The sequence below is a fragment of the Panthera uncia genome, chromosome F1 (genome assembly GCF_023721935.1).
Source record: "Panthera uncia isolate 11264 chromosome F1, Puncia_PCG_1.0, whole genome shotgun sequence".
Taxonomy (NCBI): Eukaryota; Metazoa; Chordata; class Mammalia; order Carnivora; family Felidae; genus Panthera; species Panthera uncia.
This window is the reverse complement of record NC_064813.1, coordinates 58,684,738-58,706,794: the sequence shown is the minus strand read 5'-3', so window position 1 is coordinate 58,706,794 and position 22,057 is coordinate 58,684,738. Positions and strand designations below refer to the sequence as shown.

Below are 22,057 nucleotides of genomic sequence, written 5' to 3'. Positions count from 1 at the left end.
TCATGTGGCTCTCCCCTGGCTCCCCTTCACTTGCAACGCAGGGAAAGGGTGAGACCTTTCAAAGCCGCCAAGCGGGCAAGCTTCCAGCAGCAGCCTGGGAGTGAGCAAGCGGCAGAGCCACCCAGCCGGGCGGCGGGGCATTGGGCCTCTCGTTTCAACTTCTGTTCTGTTCTCCTGTAATGGAAAATTGCTTTGCACAAAGCTAGAGTGTTACAGTTCTTTCCAGCGCCCCTCCCCCCCGCCACCACCCCGCCCCTCGGCAGCCTTCTGATCAGAGGGACAGCGCCCGCAGGAAGGTGGAAGGAGGGTAGTTGCGGTTTCTTACTATGTCCCTTGCTTCAGGCCCTGGGCCTGGGTGGTTACTCTTTTCCTTTGGAATGGGACTGGTATCGGGGTCAAAGTGTCCAAATAACTGTCAGTGTCAAGCCCAAGAAGTGATCTGCACAGGGATCCGGTTAACCGAATACCCCCCAGACATACCCCTGAACACCAGGAGGCTGTACCTGAATGATAACGGCATCACTTTTTTGCCAGCGATGACTCTGGGACTCCTCAGTGACCTTGTTTACTTGGACTGTCGGAATAACCTGATTCGCGAGGTGATGGATTATACCTTCATCGGGGTCTTCAGACTCATCTACCTTGATCTCAGCTCCAACAACCTAACCTTGATCTCCCCATACAGTTTCTCCGTGCTCAGCAACCTGGTGCAGCTGAACATTTCCAACAACCCTCACCTGTTATCTCTCAACAAGTACACCTTTGCCAACACCAGCTCTCTGAGGTACCTGGACCTCAGAAATACCGGCTTGCAGACCTTGGACCATGCTGCCTTCCATAGCCTCATAACACTACAGACCCTGTATCTGAGCGGAAACCCATGGAGGTGCAACTGTTCTTTCCTGGACTTCACCATCTACTTAATAGTGTCCCATCTGAACCATCCAGGTGAGGGTTTGATTGGGTGTGGGGACGCGGATGTGACGGAGTAGGAGGAATTAGTTACAGAAAAGGTAGTCGAAAGATGGTCAGGATGGGAGAAAAAGTCTGGGTTAATCTGATTGAAAACATTCTTATGGCTCTGCAAGATCCATCCTGGGGTTGACTGGAGAGGCAGTAGGGTCAGTAGAAAAAGTTCTGGAGGAGGAATCCAAAGAGCTGAGTTCTGGTCCCAAGCTGAGCACTTACTAGTTGGCTGCCCTTGGGAAAGCCAATTTCTCTGAGCCTCAGTTTCCTGATCCATCAAGTGGGGACAATAATATTTCCAAACAGAGCTGTCATGTCAACCTAAGATGGTATGTGTGGAAATGACTGACTTCTGTAACTGCACAGTAGCCAAGTAATACAGGGACACTTTATTCCATTGGTGGACTATTTTAATCTGTTTGATTCAGTGACTGAATTTTTCCAGGATCCGAAAGTAAATTCAGACATGCATAGGCAGTAGAAAATCCAACGGTATAATGTACGGAAGAGAAAGTTCAATAGAGAGAGGAGGAGGGGCACAGGAGCTCCCCAGACAATGAGAGAGGGAGCAGAGAGAAGGGAGAGGAGAAGGCATTTGATGGTTCATCTTCAAGATGCTAACCCAATAAGGAAGGAGAGAATGGCATGAATCCATGAAGAATGGGTCACCAGTACCCACTGTGTCCAGCAGGGAGATTGCAACCTCCCAGGCAGACTCTCAAGTCTTACCTGGTAGATTTCCAATCCAGATGCTGCCACTCTCTCCACTGTCCCCACCCCTCTGCCATGGTCCCTGGGGCCCTCCAATGTCTCACCCCCTCTTCTGTTCAGTAACTTTATTGTCCAGTCCTCATCCTCCAATTATCCCACTCCACCAATACTACCTTCACTCAGGAAGTCAAAACTTCAGTTGAATGTGAGATAATTCCTCACAGAAAGCCAGGAGCCACTGATGTAATCTGGCAAGATTGGACTTTGGATTCAAACCCTATCAAAACCATGTCGTTTCTCCCTTCTCTGAGTGTTTGTTCTTGAAAATATTTCCATGCACCTGCACCTGCTGAAGCTTCCACCATGAAGTCTTGCCCAGGTGGCAATATCCCAGAAAGATCCCTAGCCAAAATGACAGGTTTCAAGGGGATCTGGGGGAGAGGGAGCTGAGTGGTGGCAGCCCTCCTGGCCTCCCTTCCAGTGGGAGGGTCTTAATGTGTCTTCCGGGCAATGCCTGGACTCTGGCGAGGCAAGCGAGCCTCCTGGAATGCAAAATTGAGGGAGGCACTAAGAGTGGGTGGCTCCTCACATTTTGTGCCCTAGACACCTGGCCCTGCTGACAGGCACTTCCATCTGAGTTAGAATAAATCGAAAGGAAAGAATTTCATCAGACTATCTTCTTAAGACCACCAATCATAAAAGAATAGAGGAGCAGTTATCTTGGGTGGGTTGCCTGATCTCTCCAAGAGAATGTCTTCTACTTTTCTCAATGACTGGTGCTGTGGTGCTTTCTAGAAAGCTCCCTGAAAGAGGGTCGTGATTGGTCATTGTCGCGCATTAAATGTGGCTTTTAAATGGGATTCTCCTGTCAGTGTTCACATAACCAGCCTGTGAAGAAGCTTCATCTTCTCTTGCCCCCTCCCCATCACACATATATATTTTCCTTGAGCAGAGCCCACCACATAGCCAGGAGAACCTCCTACCCTAGCGGAAAAGGGAGATGTAGCTTGGCCTCGTCCCCAGTCCCTAAACCTACCACTTCACCTGACCCCGAATCTCCCTTCATCAAAATTCTGCTTATAGAGTTATCTCTTGTCGGAATTTTCAGGCTGACTACCTTGGACTCTTTGACTCACTTCATTCTGAGATTGAATAGGATTGTAGACTAGATCTGTTTCACTGCCTGTTCTCAAAAACATCAGAAGTGGGTATCTATCCTGTCAAACTCATAAACTCTTTACGAACAACAGTCTGTCTTTTGTGAGCCCCGCCCTCCCAAGACACTCCCCCCAACAACTACTAATCTGCTCATCTCCCTCTGCTGTTTGGTGGCCTAGAGGAGCCCACCCAGGCCACTTCATGCAGAACTGTGGTCTCGTTGCCCTGGCTAACAATTATTATCTCTTAAAAACACTAATGAGCCCAAGGCCAGACAGAGAACAATTTATCTTTGTAGAGAGATTTGCAGCTGTTAGAGCTTTTCACACATGCTTCTTTACTTTGAGTGTCAAACCAACCCTCAAATTTTGTGCCCTAGGCCTATGGAAGAGGCTAGGATTGGTAATTAAAAAAAAAAAAAAAAAAAAACTTTTTTAATGTTTATTTATTTTTGACAGAGACAGAGACAGAATGTGAGTGGGTTGGGGCAGAGAGAGAGGGAGGAACCTCCGAGATGTCAGCACAGAGCCTGACACGGGGCTTGAACTCACAAGCTGTGAGATCACGACCTGAGCCTAAGTCGGCCACTCAACCTACTGAGCCACCTGGGCGCCCCTAGGATTGGTAATTTTAACCCTATCATATGGATAAGAAAATAGACTGGCCCAAAATCACACAGCTACTAAATGGCCCCCCAAAAATGATTTGAACCTCCTGAGTCAGGTCTTTTTTCATGAGACTACTATATCTTAAATCCCCATATTACATAACTATGATCCATATGTTATATGCATCTGGCCACAGCATCTAAATTACAGCTTTATTTCTGATATGACCACACATGAATGCATCCAAGATCATTTCCACTGGAAATGATCTAGCCATGGTAAACTCATCATATGCCTGTGTTCTTGCAAACCCAAGTTCACCACAACCTACCCAAACTCCCAAAGAAGGAGCCTAACCTTGCTTACCTTTGCATCTCAGTCTGGTTCTCCCTTCCCACACCTACACGTACATACACCCCGTGACAAACACATAAACCCATGTGCAAACACACACACATATACCCACATACATACAAGCACAAAGATGTGCCCACACACACATACCATACATGCAAACATAAATATACACCTACTCACTTACACAATCACCCACATATTACATATATACAACACACATACATATACCGATGTGCAGATACACAGCCACACTTGAGAAGGCACCCACATACACATGAAACCGAGCACACACACACACAGTAGAATTCAGAAGATGCTTCTCTTGCCCTTTAGCCAGACCTCGACATAATGGAAGATAACTTATTTCAAGTGACTCTCGTACGATTCATGTCTCAAGTAGAAATATCTTCACTATTGACAAATACTCGTGGCGAATGCTCAAGCTTCCTATTATACCACATTTGCCATCAACAGGTGACCTTGGGCATGTTCTACAATGGAGTGTAGTCATCTCTCCCCACGTACCCACACTGCAGGATATAAGAAGATTCTCTATGAAGTGAGCTGAGTAACTTGGTTATTTGTAGAAAAGAATCCAAACTAAAGATGGGTTTCATTTTAGACCCAGGAAGATACTGAACGTTAGTATTGGGCGATTTTACCTATGGTACAGAATTAAGGTCAGCATGACAGAAGAATGGCAAAATGTAGAACCCTTGAAAAGCAAGAAGTGAAGAAAGGAACTTCCATGCTACCACCACTCAGTCATCCATTCATCCATTTAAATATTTATTGAGTCCTACTAGGTGCCATAAAGTGTTCATGGAGGGAACCAGCCAAGAAGCCTTGAGCTGTGTGTGTAGACTCGTGTGACTGTGATCATCTGCACCATATATGTCCCATGGTCCAGTCACGTGCAGCAGAACTAACCCCACTGTCCAGACAGGGCAGGACAAAAGAGACTACCATGTACCTACTGGGCAGAGCAGGCACTTGGGAAAGCCTCAGTTGCAGATGGGGAAGGCCAGACACCATGCAGGCAGGGGAGCTCCTGTTAAAAACAGACATGGATTATAATTCTAGCCTTGCCACTTGCTATTTATAGTATATCAGAGAAGTTACTTAACCTCTCTGAACTTCAACTTCATCTTTCAGACAGGTATAAGAATAGAACCAACTTATGTGGGCTGTGGAGATGAGAACACTTACAAACTGCCATTAGCATTAAGTCTTGCACACAAAAAACATTCAATAAGTGAATGGTTGGCAGGCGTGGGAAAGGTATAGGGTACTTAAGAGAGTACAGACATCAGTTAGGTGACCCCAGGATAAGCAGTGGACTTCAGGAAGGCTCAGCACACGTGGAACAAGAGGACAGTGTCCAGGAGACAGGACTATAGGGATGCGTGTGGGGATATAGATAGGATGTGGGGAGGTGGGCAGCGGGTCCCAGGACTCTAATCCCTTGGAAAATGGGATAGCAGGGATCTTAGGGGGAGCTAGGTATTAGACGAGTTATGAACACAGGAGTTCAGACCCCGGGGAACAAAACCAGAAGCCCAAATCAAGGCTTGGTCTCAGCCTGGACCATAAGACTCAGTGCTGGGCCAGTAGTAGCCAAGTGGTTCTTTCTGAGACACCTGAGTCTGGAACTGAACTTCTATCTAAGACAAGCCCCACTTCCAGAAACAGGTGTGGACATGCAGAGATCTTTCAAGAGCTGAGGGCAAGGAGGTCCAACTGTGGGGTAGACATGGCCTTGAAAGCAAGAAGTCACCCACATGGTATGATTTTGTTATCGGAAGAGGACTAAGTGATACCTTGGCTCCCATCCAGTGCCTACCATTGAGTTAAAATTAACCATTAGAGATTTACCCTTTTAGATCCCCAAAAGTACCCCAATCTTGAAGAGGACCCTGCAAAAATATATGAACTTTAGGGCTGAGTAATACTGGTGTCCCCAAGCCTTTATCAGCTCTTAGAGGCAGAAGTGAATTCTTGAGAAATACAATTAGCCAAGATTAGTTCTGCAGCAGTGGGGAACCATGAAGGAAGCCAAGGTCCAGCAAAGAAATGAGGAGATCTTAAAACAAAAAATATGAAGGCAGTAATATGTCCTTCCCCTATGGCCCATCTTGGCTAAACCCACCCCCACAAAGGAGCTATAGAGAAGGTTAAATGTTTCATTCATCTATTTCATCATCAACCAAAAGTTTCCCATATTGGCAAGAGGTTCTATTCTATTATCAAAAGGTCTTCATCAAAAGAAGCCCTCTAATGATATACTCACCAGATGCACTAAAGACTATTAAGTCCTCAAAGAGTTCACATACTCACTTTACAAACATGAAAGTCACAGCAGAAATGGAGGTGGGTTGTTATGTGCTGGTTTCCAGGATGCTCTGATCAATGCAGAGGTAAACAGACCCACAGATTCCATTTTCTTTTTGGCCCAGGTCAGTAGAGAGGAGGACTAATTCCTGGCTGGAACTGTAATTTTCCAGTCATTAATACCATTTGAAGGTGAGACTGACAATTGAGCTCTTCCCAGGATAGAGCTGCCTACTAGGACAGGGTCGAATGCCTCTGAAGATGCTCTCAAAAACTCATGCAACTCTAAGCTCCCGGACATAAGGAACCTGACCTCCATCCCCTCTTCTCCCAAAGCTTGGTCTGGCACTGTCCAATAAAAGTCCCTGCAGCAGTAGAAATGGTCATATCTGTGTTGTCCAATACAGTAGCCACTAGCCACATGTGGCTATTGAGTTCTTGAAATTAGGCTATTGCAATGGAGGAACTGAATTTTTAATTTTACGTCATTTTACATCTTGTAAGTAGCCACATGAATGGCCATTGGCCACCATATTGGTCAGAGCAGCCTTTTAATAAAAGATGCCAAAGCTGGAACTTTAGAATCTAGCTTCCTCACGGGTAAGTGACTGTACAGCCAAGCCTGGCATGGAGATCTCCTGACAACCAGATTCAGTGTTTTCCCCCATGCCATGATACCTCCTTACTCTGAGACACATCACAGTCCACTCCACTCTGAAACACTCACTGTATGTTCAGTATATGTCCAACATTGTATTGTAATGATGGCTTTCATCACAGAGAATGACGCCATAATTCCTGCTGTAATAAGACAATCTTGGGATATAAGAGAGAGAAGATGCAATTGAAAGCCAGAAAGCGCTGACCTGGTCCCTGTGATGCCACTGTGTGACTTGGGGCAAGTCACTTTCCCTCTGAGACTCACTTGTCTTTGAAATAAAAAGAGAGTAGGATTAGATACTCTCTAAAGCCCCTTCGAATGGGTAGTCAATGGAGCTAACTAGAAAGATAGGGTGCACTTGGATGCAGGAAAGCGGTGATGAGCAGACAGGGTGCCAGATGGGCAATGTGATGGATCAGTGCTGAGGTGGAGCCATTCCTGGAGATGTAGGCTATAGTCACGTAATTAGGACGTGCATGTAAGTAGTAAGCAGGCAGCCTTGAACTCCTGCGCTGTCCCACCTCCTGTCTTAAGCACCGTCTACTTGACTAAAACAATGCCTTGCCCTCGACTGTCCTCCCAGGCTTGGCCTGCTCAACCAGTGGTTCTCAAACTCCAGTGAACATAAAAACCTCAGGCCCCACATACAGAGATTCTAGTTTTGCACAGTGCAAATCCTTAGGCCATATTTTGAGAAACCCTAGGACAATGGCTTGTGTTCTAGGTCTACAGCGGTTACCCCCACTGGTGAATAAATTGATTTGCACTGAGATGTTAATGGCTAATAATGTTTTGACATGTTTCCCTCAAGGGGCATTTGCAGTGTGACAGAAAACAACCAGAAACAGTGAGAATTCAGAAAGCAACAGACCACCAGGGGTAGAAGTGGGGGTAGTTTGGGGACAGAGTGTCCCTCTGTGTCAGCTCTTAAGTTATAGTCCTTAAGAAGTCTTGGGTGACCCGGTGGTGGGGCCTACAAATCAAAGAGGAGTCTGGGCAAGAGTGCTGTAGAGGAAGGGGCACCAAGCCGCTCAGAGACATCTGCAGGGAACAGATGGGCTGGGTCATGTGCTATTTCAAGTCCACATCATCTCGAGGGCGTTTTGAGCAGAGAACATCTTAGTTTCATTCCAAGGCTACTTCATCTTGTATTCAAGGCTGCTGTAATAGGATAATGGCCCCATTTCAAGCCACCAAGTACAAAGTCATCTACAGCTGTGCCAAGACTTAGATTTCCAGAATGAATTCAGGTCCTCATACTCTTCCACCATTAATGCTAACCCATCTCCTCCATCAGAGAAATTGCTGCAAAGACCAGACGCCCAAAAAGGGAACAGCTGGGCAGCAGACATTTCCAAGGCCATCAACTTCTCCTCCAGCCCATCTCTCCTCCCTTCTCACCCTGCTGAGAGCCAGAGGTGCAGCCTCATGAGGGCAATGAGGGGGCTGGGAGGGGGGCATCTGGGTCAGTGATCCCTAAACCGCCCAAAAAGGCCAAGAAGAGATGGGGTGGCAAGCACGTGTGGTCTAGGAAGGAGGCTGAATGATTCTCACACACTCTTGAATTCGGCTCACTCGAGACCCCTGAAAGGAGATGACCCAAAGTCCCTTCATGCTCAGCAATGCAAGACCTCTGGTCACCCAACACCAGCCAGGCCTCTGGAAGGCAGTAGTGCAAGGCTAGCCAAAGCAGCCAACCTCAGTTTCCTTATCTCTAGAAGAGAAGAGCTCTCCAGCCCGGAGGTAATCTGCAGAATGTGGATGTGGCTAGAAAGAGAAACAGGGATCCAATCATGAAGGGCCTTTAAAGGAACAGGCAGTGCATCCTGAGAAGCCCTAGGAGGCAGGCAAGCCTGGGTGCAGGGCTGGGAGGCTCCTGTAGGCACCCAGGTAAGAGGAAGGTGGTCTATGGCTATGGCGGCAATGGGGATGAAGAAGTCTAAATAGGTCAGAAGGAACCATTTAGAAGATAGAAGCAATAGGACACAGGACTGAACTTGACCCTCCCAAGGTTCCTTGTATGCCCTTCATGACTTCTGGCACAGTTCTACGTAATTAATAGATTTGTATATTTAACATGTGTCTTCTCTGGCAGTAAGGTCTATGAGAGCAAGGAACATGTCTGAATCTTCAGAAACTAGCTCAAGGCCTGACACAGAAAAGGGCTCAATAAATATTCATTGAGAAAAATCAATGAATAAGCGAGATGTGGAAAATAACAGACAAGAATTGGCTCAGCCCACTTTGGGGGCTTCCCTGAGACAGACACTCTTAGAGGAGGGGCAGTGAGGAGCCTAGGGCACAACCATATCCCACCGTGAGCATGTTGAGTGGGAGGGCCCCTGTCAACCAGTAGGTCTTTGGATGTTCTGACCTGAAATCCAGAATAGAGAATAGAGTATATATTTGAGAATCATCAGCTCCCTGGTGACCAATGAAACTAAATGAAGGATAAGATGAGCCAGCAAAAAAGTAAGGGGTAATAGAGCAAGGACAGAAACTTTGGGGAATCCCAACAGAGAGAAGGGTGAAGAAGAGGCACCCATGAAGTACCCCGGGTGGGAGAAGCCAGGGAAGAGAAAGGAAATCAGAGAAGGGTATACTCATGGACGCCAAGAGAAGAAGAGTTTCAGAGAGTGGAAGCAGGTCAAGTAAGGGTTGAGAAAGGTCCGTCAGATTTAGCTACCAAGAGGTCCCTGACGTCTTGGACCTTCCAGTGGCATCGTGGGTGTGGACACCAGAGCACAGTGGAATACAAATGAACAGCAAGGAAGAAAAAGGGTGCAGAAAAAATGTAAGCTTGGGGCGCCTGGCTGGCTCAGCTGGCGGAGCATGCAACTCTTAATCTCGGGGTCACATGTTCAAGTCCCACGTTGGGCGTAGAGCTTTCTTGAACAAAAAAAAAATTGTAAGCCCTTCTGGGAAGCTTGGCTATGGACTAAAGGAGACAGACGGCTGAGAATGATATAAAGGGGGTATTTCTTTCTTAGGAGCAAAGAGGTCCATGCATGTGTTTTATCTGCTGCTGAGGAGGCAACGCAGGGCAAAGACATGGGGTGGGGGAATAAGCAATGGCGTAAAGCCCCAAGGAGGCAGGAGTGGACGGACTCCAGAGCCAACTGGAGGGTAAGCCTTGAACAGGGAAACTCCCCTCCCCTGGGACCGCAGAGAAGGAAGCGAGGGTAAGCACACATGGGTAAGTGTGAGGATGTGTGGCAAATGGAATCGAGGGGCCCACCCAAGTGTCCCTACTTTTCTTAGAGTGAAATAAAACACAAAGGACAACTCTGTATCTAGAAAAGTGCACAGGTTCCCGTGATGTGTTCTGTGATGCTTCTGTACCATCAACCCAATTAGATGATCCCAAAATGGCCCTTTGTTCTTGAGATGATCATGCTCCCGTTGAACAAGCAAAACCAAGGTGGGCTCTGGATTCAAACGACCTGGTTTTTAATCCTGCCTCTGGCACTTACCGGCTGGGCCACAGTCTCCAGGAGAAGCAGGCTCCTCATCTGAAAACTGGAGATCAATTAGTTCCTAGTTCTGGGGTCGTTGTGCTAATTCAATGAAATCGCCCACGGGAAGATTTTAGAAGTGTACACAGCAAGTGCTCAACTAACGTTAGCTATTATCACTGCTGTTACAATCCCTGGTGGCAACTGCCAATACCACAGGGGACATGGAGAGGGGGGAAAGCAGTGTGGGTTTACTGAGACAGGTAAGTACTGCTGTGACTTGCCACTCTTCCTGCTGGGGTGCACTGTCCACGGGGAGTCCCACTCAGGGGGGGCCCCAGGGCTTTTGGGGTGGAGGAGGGTGTTTTAAAGCTTTCAAAATGGCAGCATTATGTGAAAAAAGAGAGAAAGAAACCTAATGCTTAGCCTATATACAGGGATTTTCTCTTTTATCAGAACAGTGGTAGATTTGGCCCTCCCCTCAACCCAAATAAAGGAATAGCCAATGCATCCGATTAAAATATAGTTCAGACAAGAATTAAAATCATGTTAACAGAGTCTTGCAATTTTCCATATTTTCTTCCAACAGCTACGATGCTCGGCCAGAGCGTGTGGCTGAGGTAAGGTGCAGGCCTTGTTGACTCTATTTGACATTCACACAGGGGTAAGGAGCCCAGCCTGGCACCTGAGTGCACTCATTCCACTATTAGTTTCTGGGCACCTATTAGGTGCCAGGTCCTGGGCCAGGCACTGGGCACACAGCTCTGAACAGAAACAGACACACTCGCGTGAAGTTTCCACTCTATCAGGAGGGGAGTAAATAAGCAAATAAATATATGACCTAATGCCAAGTGATGGTAAGTGCTACAGAAGCAAATGCAGGCAGGGAAGGGAGAAAGCGTGCCTGGGATTGAGGACAAGGCAGATACTTTACACTGGGTGGTTACTAACGAGGTGACATTTGAGCCGAGAATTGAAGGAAGTAAGGAGACAAGCTGTGGACATAAGACGTGGTGGAGGGGGGCTTTCTAGACAGAGGGAAGAGAGCAAATGCAGAGGCCTTGGGGTGGAATGAGCTCAATGTATTAGAAGGTGAGTATGGTAGAGGCAGGTGGAGGAAGGAGACAGAAAAATAGAGGCCAGATCAGGTAGGACCGCTGGGCCAATGACAGGCTTCTGATTTTGTTCTAAGTGTGACAGGATATCAGGGGTGCCTGGGTGGTTCAGTCGGTTGAGCGTCCTACTTCGGCTCAGGTCATGATCTCACAGCTCGTGAGTTCGAGCCCCGCGTCAGGCTCTGTGCTGACAGCTCGGAGCCTACAGCCTGCTTCAGATTCTGTGCCTCCCTCTCTCTCTGCCCCAACGCACTCGCATTCTGTCTCTGTCTCTCTCAAAAATAAATAAACATAAAAAAAAAATTAAGTGTGACAGGATATCACGAAAGGGTTTCGAACACTAACAGGAATGGCTCATGGTTTGAGATGTGGCTCGTGATGAGAGGGGGAAGCAAGCAGGGGTCCCAAGTTTCTGCCTGGGTGACTGGTGATCAGTGATGCCCTTCTGCTTCTGAACTTTTCTAAATTGCCTCTCTCCATGAGGATAGCCGTCCGCTACCTGGATTTTTCTGGGCAGATGGGTAGTTATTAAGCAGGCCCAGCTCTAGAGCAAACTAAGAAGAAACTAGAATTTGCCTTTAGCCTCCAAGAACCAACTGGTACCACCCCCCAGCCCGGCCATGCAGCTGGCTCCTCTCTCCCATCAAAACCTTACTCAGAAAGGTGGCCGGTTTCTCCCAGCGTAGGGCGTTAAGTCGTTACCTTCTTTTTCAGAAGACGATACCCTTCAAGCCTTATTCTGTCGGCAGAATGGAAGGTTACATCTCCTGCTGACGGAATCCCATGTACTCACAAGTACACAAGACGGTATTTTGAGGCAAGGGGGTCTTTCTACCCCTAAAACATGCCCATATACAACCCCTTATGCAAAAGACTAGTCCGGTAGCCTAGAGCACCTCTAAAGCACAGGAATAATCGAGTTGAACTTGCTGGACTTGAAGGTCTTTTCTGTAATGTTCCAAGAGTCTATGAATCACTTTTAACCTTTACCAAAGTAGGGACTCTTTATCCAAGGGGGGGGAAATGTATCAGATAAGAACTGTAGGGCCCAAGCCCAAATCCTCAAATCTTTAAGGTTTCACAATGCCAGGGATGGTTTAGACCAGGAGTCAGCACTGCTTTCTATAAACAGCCAGACAGGAAATGTCTTAGGCTCTGTGGACCTCTGCTGCAACTACTCGATTTTGCCATCTGTTACCTGAAAGCCGTCACAGAAAATACGTAAATGAATGGGCATGGCTGTGTTCCGATAAAAATGTACTTACAAAACTAGGCAGCAGGTTGAATTTGGCCCACGGGTTGGAGTTTGCCGAGCCCGGGCTAGAGAAGACAGCTAGGTGATGAGAAAAAAAGAGCTCTAGGGAGCAAAGGTGAAGCCAATGCCCAAAGGACCGCACATGCGAGTCTGAGAAGGGGGCCTGGCTGGCTGGCTGGCTCTGGTATTGTTGGGCTGCTAGGTGATCCAATCTAGGCTCCCCTCTAGGGAGTCATTTCCTCTGGGCACCCATAGTACAGCAGAATGTAACAGCGGTCCTTTCAAATTCCAGTCGGGAACTGGTCCTAAAGAGTGAGGCCAAAGACAGGAGCGATTAAGGACTGTTGTGTGAGATCAGACCAAGAGCCCACCATTCTCTCCTGTACGCATCCAACAGACATTTATTGAGCAGGTACCAGGGACCCAAAGGTGAACAAAGAGGGCCTCTGCCGTCAGTTCTCTAACGCTAATGAGGGACTAGTGAGAAGCCCCTTTTGATGGCACGCCCACGACACCTGCACCCTCACTTGTCTCCATCTGCACTTGCCCTCACTTCCTTCTCTGCAGTCGCTGAGGACAGAAGAGTGTCGCTTCCCAGTTCAAGGCTTACCCCTCCATTTGGTCCCGAAGACCACCTGTTCCTGACTCCCCCAGGACTTCACGCCCCATGGCTCACTGAATCCTCCCCAAATTCTCGAAAGGGAAGCAGAGATTTGTATTCTTCTAGTGTCGAGTAATCCAAGGTGGCAAGGATTAGCTGACCCACGTATGGTGTTCTTTCTCCCCAGGCTCCCTTTCCTCTGGCTGAGCATTATGTCAATGACCCTGGCCCCGAGGGGTATTAATAACAAATAGCATTTTGTTCATTCAACAATCCTGCTTTGAGCTCTAGCGTGGGTTAAGCGCAGTTCTAGGTGTTGAGGGAACAACAGTGAACCACACAGACAAAACTCCCATGTCTTCATGGAGCTCATAATCTGGCGGGTGGAGGCAGACGAAGGAGTAGGAGGTAAATCCACTTCCTTGACAAATGCATAATTAGCTGGAGAAAAAAATAAGGCCAACTATACATCTAGTGATGATCGGGCAAGCTAGGGCCTAATAAGGAGAAATGGGGGGAAGCAGGTCTTTTCTCGGGGTTAAGGTGGAAGTCTTAGGACAAAAATGCTAAAGCTGTTAGAAACCGGTGCTGCACCCTGAGGGTGAGAGCAGATACGGTTTAGTAGAGGAGGGAGTCTCCAAATTCCATCCTTCATCATACGTTGCCACCGCGTGGAGGCTCCACTCAGCCCAGATGGTTCCGGAACACGCACACCAGCACGGGGTCGGGGGTGGGGGCGGGGGGCGCTCCGAGCCTGCACTTGGCTCCTCTGGAGACTCAGGCCTGGGAACCTGCAGCAGAACACAGTGCAGAACTGTGGTCAGAACTGTGGTCCCTGCAGGCCAAGAAAGGAACAGTCTGCCTTACAACCACTGGGTTCAAACCAGTTTTCTGAGACAGAGGCTTCCTGGGCTCCTGCGCCAACAGGTGTGGTTCTGAACCACAGAAGCTCTTGCTCCTCCAGACACGTGATTCTGGCAGACGGGTTTTCTGCCTGTGAGTAACACGCTATGTGTGGCAATAAACAAGGGGGGAGTTTACGTTTCCTTAGGAACTATTTGCAGGAAGAGTTTAAACATCAATGACGCCTGTAATCGTACCTGGGTGCTCTAACTGGAACAAATGCCCTGCGCCCATGGAGTGGGGCTGACAGAAGGATGACGTGGGGTCTAGTAACCTGTCTCCAATATGAATGAAGGCCCCAGAATTGTGCAGTGCACAGCATATACAACAGTACTTGGTAGCTCTTTGTCAGAGGAAAGGAAATCAAGAAAGCCAGAGAGGGAATAATTGACAAACAATTTATTCATTCTATAGCACGGGAATGATTAAAACTACCTGGTGGAGTGGTCAGAGTAGAATTTAACTTTGAAAAGCACATTCTATGGTGCCCAGCATATATCAGGCTCTCCAAGATCAGTAGATGGGCCTATAATCTCTAATGTCATTAGGCCAGAATAGAAAAACAATGTATGACTATCAAGCTAGCAAAAAGGACACGAAGTAATAAAATAAAAAGCAACAAGGTAGAGAGAAAGAGATAAAGTATGTGGGACAAATTGAAAACAAATATATCAGTCCAACATTAGATGTTAACGGACTAATTACAATACAAAGTTTGCTAGATTGCATAGAAAACAAAACTCAGTTATACGCTGCTTACAAAGATGTATCTTAAACATAGGAATGTAGATACAAGTAAATGGATGGAAAAAGATAAACAATGCAAACACTAACCAAAAGAAATTCAATAGAGCCATACTAATGTCAAAGACAGTAGACTTTAAGGCAAGAAGCCCTGCTAGAGATAAGGAGAGATAATGTTCAGTGAGGCAAGGGTAAATTTACCAGAAAGAGGTAACAGAAGTTTCTACACATCCAATAACATATCTTCAATATATGTAAAGCAAATCATGACAGAACGATACGAAGAAGTAGGTAAATACCCAGCCAAAACCGATGACTTTCACATCCTTCTTGCGGTAACTAATAGACAATGAATAAACTCATAGTAACCAAGAGACAATCGTTTTTATCGATAAAAAGCCAGTAAAGATATAAATGACAAGCCAATACAGATACAGAAGACCTGTACAAAATCACGTCCTAGTTGGTATTCACAGAACAACGTACTCAGCAAAGACAGAATACACATCTTTTGGGGGGCACGTGCAAAATTTACTAAAATTGGCTTTATCGAGCAAATTCTCAATAAATTTCCAAGGACTGAAATCATACAGAGTATGTCTCTGCCCACAGAGTTCAAGTAGGATTCAACAATAAAAATACAAACTAGAAAATCCCCCCAAAATAAGTGTTTCTTTCAATAAATGATAATGTCTTCTTAAGAACAAGAATGAGAAGATATGGATTATGCCTTCAAGAGTTTTGTCTGCCTGGTGGGGGAGAAAAGATACACTCCCCCTCTGGCAAGTACCCCACCACGACCCCCCGGCAAGAGGCAACGCGATAGGCACAGTGAGAACGCTATGGATGGTTCAGGAAGGGGGACAATCACATGTAGTCTGAGCTATGAGGACGAGGGGGCTGTGGGAGCACTCTGAGAGCAGATGCATTCACACCAGACTTTGAAGGATAGGAAGGACTTGATCATGCAAAAATTGCAGGAGGAGGCATTTGATACAGAAAGAATGGTGGAACAAAGCTCACTACAACAGGGGTAAGATGTAATCAAGGAATTAATAGTTTAATTTGACTGGAGCAAAGGGAGGGGCACTGGAGTGCTAAAGGAGGGCGAGGTAGAAGGGGGCAGATGCTGAGGGCTCTGAACGCCAGGCCAGGTGGTCTGGATGTTATTCCCAGGCCCACGGGGGAGTTAGAGGAGGGTTCGAGCCAGTGTGCCACGACAGAGCTGTGCTTGAGGAAGGGAAGTCTGGCAGGTGTGTGTGACACGGTCCAGAGCTGGGAAATGGGGGAAATGGGGGAAAGTGGATTTAGGGGGACCTGCTGGGAGGTAGGAAGGCTCCCACCTTGGCAGTGACTGGGGAGCGGGGAGGGGGAGAGAATACAGCAGCAGAAAAACCCAGACCTCCCTCCCCGCAGAGCCACCCACATCCCGCACTTAAGAGCAACCTAACAAAGCCTTAAAATCACTGCTAATTGCCCCTTTCAGGTTAACGCTCCAAAATGGGGAAACGGTGTTTCGTGTTTAGTCTCCTCTCTGCCACCCAAGCCCCAATTTGAAAGCTGAATCTTCTTAAAATAGAATGAGATAACCCCCCCTCCCCAGACACACCCGGACCCACAGAATCTCACATTTTCCTTCCTCCAATACATCTTTCTCTGTATAGTCCCATGTCGGGTCTCTGGCAGTTTGGAGAGATGCCCCAAGCCCTCTCTTGATAGAATTCCCGAAGCCTGGCCAGAAGCCCCCGGCTGCCCACCGCCCCCACTCTGGGGCCTCCTGGGCAAATCGCTAAGCCAGGCTGACTGGACAGAGGCCTCCGGGCATGATTGTGGTCCTGCCCCCTTGACAGCAGTTGTCATGGATCCCAGGGCCCCAGCCCATTTTCCTCTCCTGAGAGCTCTCCCCCCCAGCAGGGCAGGGTCACCCAAAGGGCCTCTTCCTCTCCTTCCCTCTGTAATCTTTGCACATAGCGGAGGTGACAGCCGGTGGCTTCCCTTCCTGTGTCTACAGGTTCCACCAAGAGCCAGTCCTCGACCACATCACAGCTTTCAGGCCATCTTCCTGAAAGTAACAAACAACTCTCACTGCAGGTGTACTGGGGCAGAAGCAAGGCGCAGGGGATGGGTGTTCAGCCCGCGGCGGACTTTGAGGGCGCCCAGGCTGGTCAGCTCTTTCCGGCCACCCAGGCCCAACAGCCTCCTTGCCACTTGGCTCACTTCTGTAACCCCTTTCTCTAATTCCTCTGCTGCTATAGCTCCAGTCCAAACCCGATTTCCCTAACTTCCTTGGTCACCCAAGGATCGGAATGCCTTCACCCATCCGGGAGCTTCTGCCCTAAAGTTTAGGAGAAGCATCTCTCCACACGAGCAGGCTTGTGTCTCCCACGTCTACAAATGAGCTTAGAGAGCTCAGTGTGTGTTTTCTGTGTCTTGTCTCCTGCCTGAATCCTTCAGGTTATCTAGAAACGTCTCTGAGTCTCGGTTTCCTTATGTGCAAAACAAGAATGATAGCACTGTGTGTGTCAAAGCTGCTGTAAGAATTAAACAAGACCTTTGTATACCACTTAGCATGTAGTCTGAGCTTGGCACATAGTAGCTGCTGTTATAATTGGGGGCATGATTATCTCAAGCCCTGGTCTCACCCTGCGTTGGAGGGCATTTATGTGATGCCTGCTGGATATAGTCCCCTGGCACACGCGCGCGCACGCACACACACACACACACACACACACACACCCCTCTGCCTCAGCACGGAGGAGCATGTGGACATGGGAAAATGCAGGGCTGAGGGCAGAGCTCTGAGTTTTCTGTGCAACTACTGAGCACCAGGCCTGCCTTCCCTCCTGCGGCAATGAAATCCTCTCGACTACCCTGAGAGCAGGTAGCGTTCATGGCCCAGCCCGTGTAAGGTGAGGAAATGGGACTCAGAGAGGGAAATGGACATCCTGCCGAAGTTCACAAACTTAGTAAGTGACAGTCTGGGTCTGAACCCTGGTCTGGTCTGTCTGGATCCAGGGCCCAGTTTGCTTTCTGTCATATACTCAAGTCCACGACGCTTGACACGGGGAGGGGCTCAGAGAAGTAGCCAGGTAGCTGAGTCGGCTGCTAAAAAGGACCGAAGACTCATGTGGATCACGTGATGAGCCAGTGATGTCGACCTCACCATGGAGAAGCAGAGCCACTCCTCCTCCTGGCTATCCTCTCCCCCGAGCTCCCCGCACCCCGACGTCTTGCGCAGAGGACACACAGGAGGCATTTCTGGGGAATCTTGTCCCTCCGGAGAGTTGAGCCGGGTGTGATGCCTCAGTGGTCCCCGGCGGGACTCAGTCAGGCCCGGGGAAAAGGGACAAGGTGGCTGGAAAGGTGGGAGGCGGGAGGGAGGTGACGGATGTCGGTGGGGGTCAACACTCCAGGGGGATCCTTCAGCCCCGGTTGTGGTTTCTCGTCCCTTGAGCATCCTGAAGGAGCCAAGCGCATTCCCCGGAGGCCACTGAACACAGCGGACCCGGAAGCGGGGGGTGGGGACAAGAAGCAGGGCTGGTGCAGTACTTGTCAAACCTTGCTGTGCCCACATACCACCTGGGGGTCTCGTTCACACCCGCATCCTGCCTCGGGAGGTTTGTTGTGGTGCCTGAGGTCCTGCGTTTCTAACGAGGTCCAGCCCGTGCTGCTGGCCCGCAGACCACGCTTTGAGTAGCCCGGGTCCGCGAGGCCTCTCCGGGTCCCCTTTGGACTCAGGACCCTGGAGGTTCTGCGGTTTCAGCTCTGTCCTGCTGTGTTTTTCCTCGTAGATGATCAAAATGCCACGTGCACGGAGCCCACGGAGCTGGCGGGGTGGCCCATCACGCAGGTGGGGAACCCGCTCCGCTACATGTGCATCACGCACCTGGACCGCCAGGACTACCTCTTCCTGCTGCTCATCGGCTTCTGCATCTTCTCGGCGGGCACGGTGGCCGCCTGGCTCACAGGCATGTGTGCCGTGCTCTACCAGAACGCCCGGCGCAAGTCGAGCGAAGACGAGACCGAGGACGAACACGGCCAGCGGGGGAACGTCAGCGGGCGGATCTTCAGAAGCAGGGTCGACTCGGCCCAGGACGGGTTCCCTCAGCTGATTTAGCGGCCCGAGACGGCTATCGGACGTGCCTTTCCCAAGGCTCCCCGCCTTCTCTCCGCCCTCCCCTCCCACTCCCTCACAGCTGTCTGAGACACTGACGCCTATTAGCAAAGCAAATAAAATGTTTGGTGGCCATTTCACAAGTTGGTCCCTTCCTGCTCCACCAGCCCAGGGGCACCTCCGTGAGCTCCGCAGGATGGTATAGAACAAGGCTGCTGCACCCTCTTCAATGCAGGCCGACTTGTTTAATGAGCAACTACTATGCCTTGGCTGGCGGGAGGGATATGAAAAACACAAGACTGAAGACCAGTTCCCAAAGAGCAAACAGTTTGGGCAAGTCAAGACTAATATGAATGAAATGGAGAAAAACGCAAGACCCAGTGATCAGAGCTGACATCAGTGGGACACGCCCACGGGCCAACTTCACACCCCGTCTCAAGACCGCCACCACCATCCCATGGCACGGATACTAGTTGACAGTGAAAAGTTGAGGCCTAGAAAGATTAAACAAGCGACTGAGGTCACCCAACAGGTCAGGAGCGCAGCCCCCCAAACTCCATGCACTTTCCTTTCCATGAGGTTGCCTCCCCAAGAAATGTTTGGCAACGCAGCCAAGGACTCACCACGTAAGTCTTGTATGAAACAAAGGAGTGAAACCCAGAGGCGACCACCACTTACCGAGCCCCTCCCCGGCACCCAGTCTCACCTCCAGCATTGTATGCATTTTCTCTCCAGGTCAGCCCTCAGGACCCCAGGTCAGGTGGTCGCTGTTACCCTCGTTTTCCTGAAGCTCGGAGAGGCTAAGGAACCAGCTCAGGATCAAACGGTTGACGAGAAGCCAAAGGAATTCTGATTCCCAGGCCACCTGACCCTGAAGCCTGTGCCCTGCGTACTATGAGCTCCCGTCTTTCATGAAGCGCTAAACAGAAGAGCCAAGTGTATACAAGTACGATCCGCCTCTCAGGACTGGCCGGAGGAAGGGAAAGGGAGCAGCTGACAGGCGTGGCTCAACCCCAAGACCCATTCAAGACTCTGATCAAAGGCCCTACCCATGAGGCCAGCTGTCCCTAAACCCCCAACCAGATCTTCCTTACCTCTGCACTTCCTCTGTGAATCCCACATGATTTCCCCCAGATTTGTCCAGTGTAATGGTTAAGAGTAGGAGCTCCTGAATTGGGGGCTAGGTTCCTGTCCCCTGATTCTGCCCTTACCCCCGTGTCACCGTAGGCTTCCTGCTTATAATGAGCTTTAGGACCGAGACCTCCTGGTATTCTCTGTTGACACAGTGCGTAGGGAGGTGCCTTACACAAAAGGAGGGGTTCCATAAGAGTTCATTATCACATCCTATTGAAATCACAACCCACCGATCATTCCTACTCTGTTATGCGGATTGTGACAGGTGACCATGGGCAAACTATTTTACTTCTCTCTGCCTCAGTTTCTTCATCTGTAAATGGCCATCGTTATAGTGCCCACATCATAAAGGGATATTATAAGAATAATGTGAATATATAAATAATAATGCAACATCCTGGGAGAATTTGAGGCTTATAGAAAAGTTACATACAGAGAAGGACAGATTCCATGTTTTCACTCCTATGTGGATCCTGAGAAACTTAACAGAAGACCATGGGGGAGGGGAAGAAAAAAAAATGGTTAGAGAGGGAGGGAGCCAAAACATAAGAGACTCCTAAAAACTGAGAACAAACTGAGGGTTTATGGGGGGGTGGGAGGGAGGGGAAAGTGGGTGATGGGCATTGAGGAGGGCACCTGTTGGGATGAGCACTGGGGGGTGTATGGAAACCAATTTGACAATAAATTTTATAATAAAAAATAAATAAATATAAAAATAAATAAATAATAAAAATAAAAACAGTATTAAAGGATAAAAAAAAAGAAAAGTTACAAAGGTAGAACACAGAGTTTCCACATACCCCCTCACCGGGTTTCCCCTAAAGTTATTCCCCATAAAGTTACCCCCACGACCGTGGCTTATCTGTCAAAATAAGAAATCCCAAAGCTGGAATTTAACTTCAGACTTCATTCGGATGCCCCTGGTTGTTCCCGTGTTTCTGTTCCAGGGTCTAATCCCACATTTGTACTTGGGACATTCTTCACAAAATATCTAACATGTATGGGGCAAGGGTTCTTCTAAGTGCTTCTATAGACCAGCTCATTTTGTTGTGACACTAACCCTATCACAATGACCCTGTGAGATGGTTACTATTATTATCCCCCGTAGATAATGACACTGGGGCTTCAGAGGTTAAGTAACTTGCTTGACATCACCCAGCTAGAAAGACCGAAATGAGACCAGCTGTGTCTGACTGCAAACTCTTTCTCCCAATGAGCAACAAGTACTGTCTCTCAGGATTTTTTTTTTTTAATGTTTATCTATTTTTGAGAGAGAGAGACAGAGCGCAAGCAGGGGAGGGGCAGAGAGAGGGAGACACAGAACCCAAAGCAGGCTCCAGGCTCCGAGCTGTCAGCGCAGAGCCCAAAGCGGGGCTCAAACTCACAAACCATGAGACGATGACCTGAGCCGAATTCAGACGCTCAGCCGACTGAGCCACCCAGGCGCCCCAGGAATATAAATTACCAAGAAGACCTTGGCAAAAGAAATCTGAACTTCAGTTTTTCACGATAACCTCTAAGATCCCCTGGATGGTCCCACAACAAAATGGACTGAGCACCTACCCTGACCGGCCCTAAGAAACCACAAAGAACAGGCAGGGTTAAGATGCTCAGGGAGCGTCCAGTCTGGTTTGGCAGAGACACAAGTAATCAGGCCACCTCAGGACGGAGTGGAAAGTGAAGGGTGGACGGGGGGTGCTAGGGACACAGAGGAAGGGCACCTCACCCAGCGGGTGGTGCGGAATCCCGCAAGGTCCCCGTAAGAGGAGACGCGCGAGCCGAGGCTCGAAGGCTGAGTTGGGATTGGCCAGGCCACGTGGCGAAGAGGGGGTGAGTAACAAGAAGACATTCTTAGCGACAAGAACTGCACATGTGAAGCCTGGAAGCAGGAGAGAGCCTGGCCTGTCAAAGCTGGAAAACAGAGCCCACGGCAAGGAGAAGAGA

The 22,057-nt window shown here is 48.7% G+C and overlaps 1 protein-coding gene across 1 annotated transcript; it reads left to right on the top strand.

Annotated features, from left to right (window-relative positions):
- Window positions 1-58: 58 nt before the first annotated feature.
- On the top strand, window positions 59-19,122 carry LRRC52 (leucine rich repeat containing 52). The gene is made up of 2 exons (XM_049635244.1): window positions 59-948; window positions 18,657-19,122. The coding sequence occupies exons 1-2, from the start codon at window positions 327-329 to the stop codon at window positions 18,980-18,982; spliced, it is 948 nt and encodes a 315-aa protein (XP_049491201.1). The 5' UTR covers window positions 59-326; the 3' UTR covers window positions 18,983-19,122.
- The last annotated feature ends 2,935 nt before the right edge of the window (window positions 19,123-22,057 follow it).

Bases quoted from the DNA above. Each gene is read 5' to 3' on its own strand.
- LRRC52 (XM_049635244.1), top strand. From the start codon at position 327: ATGTCCCTTGCTTCAGGCCCTGGGCCTGGGTGGTTACTCTTTTCCTTT. The intron at 949-18,656 runs GTGAGGGTTTGA...TTTTCCTCGTAG, and splicing joins GTCCCATCTGAACCATCCAG to ATGATCAAAATGCCACGTGC.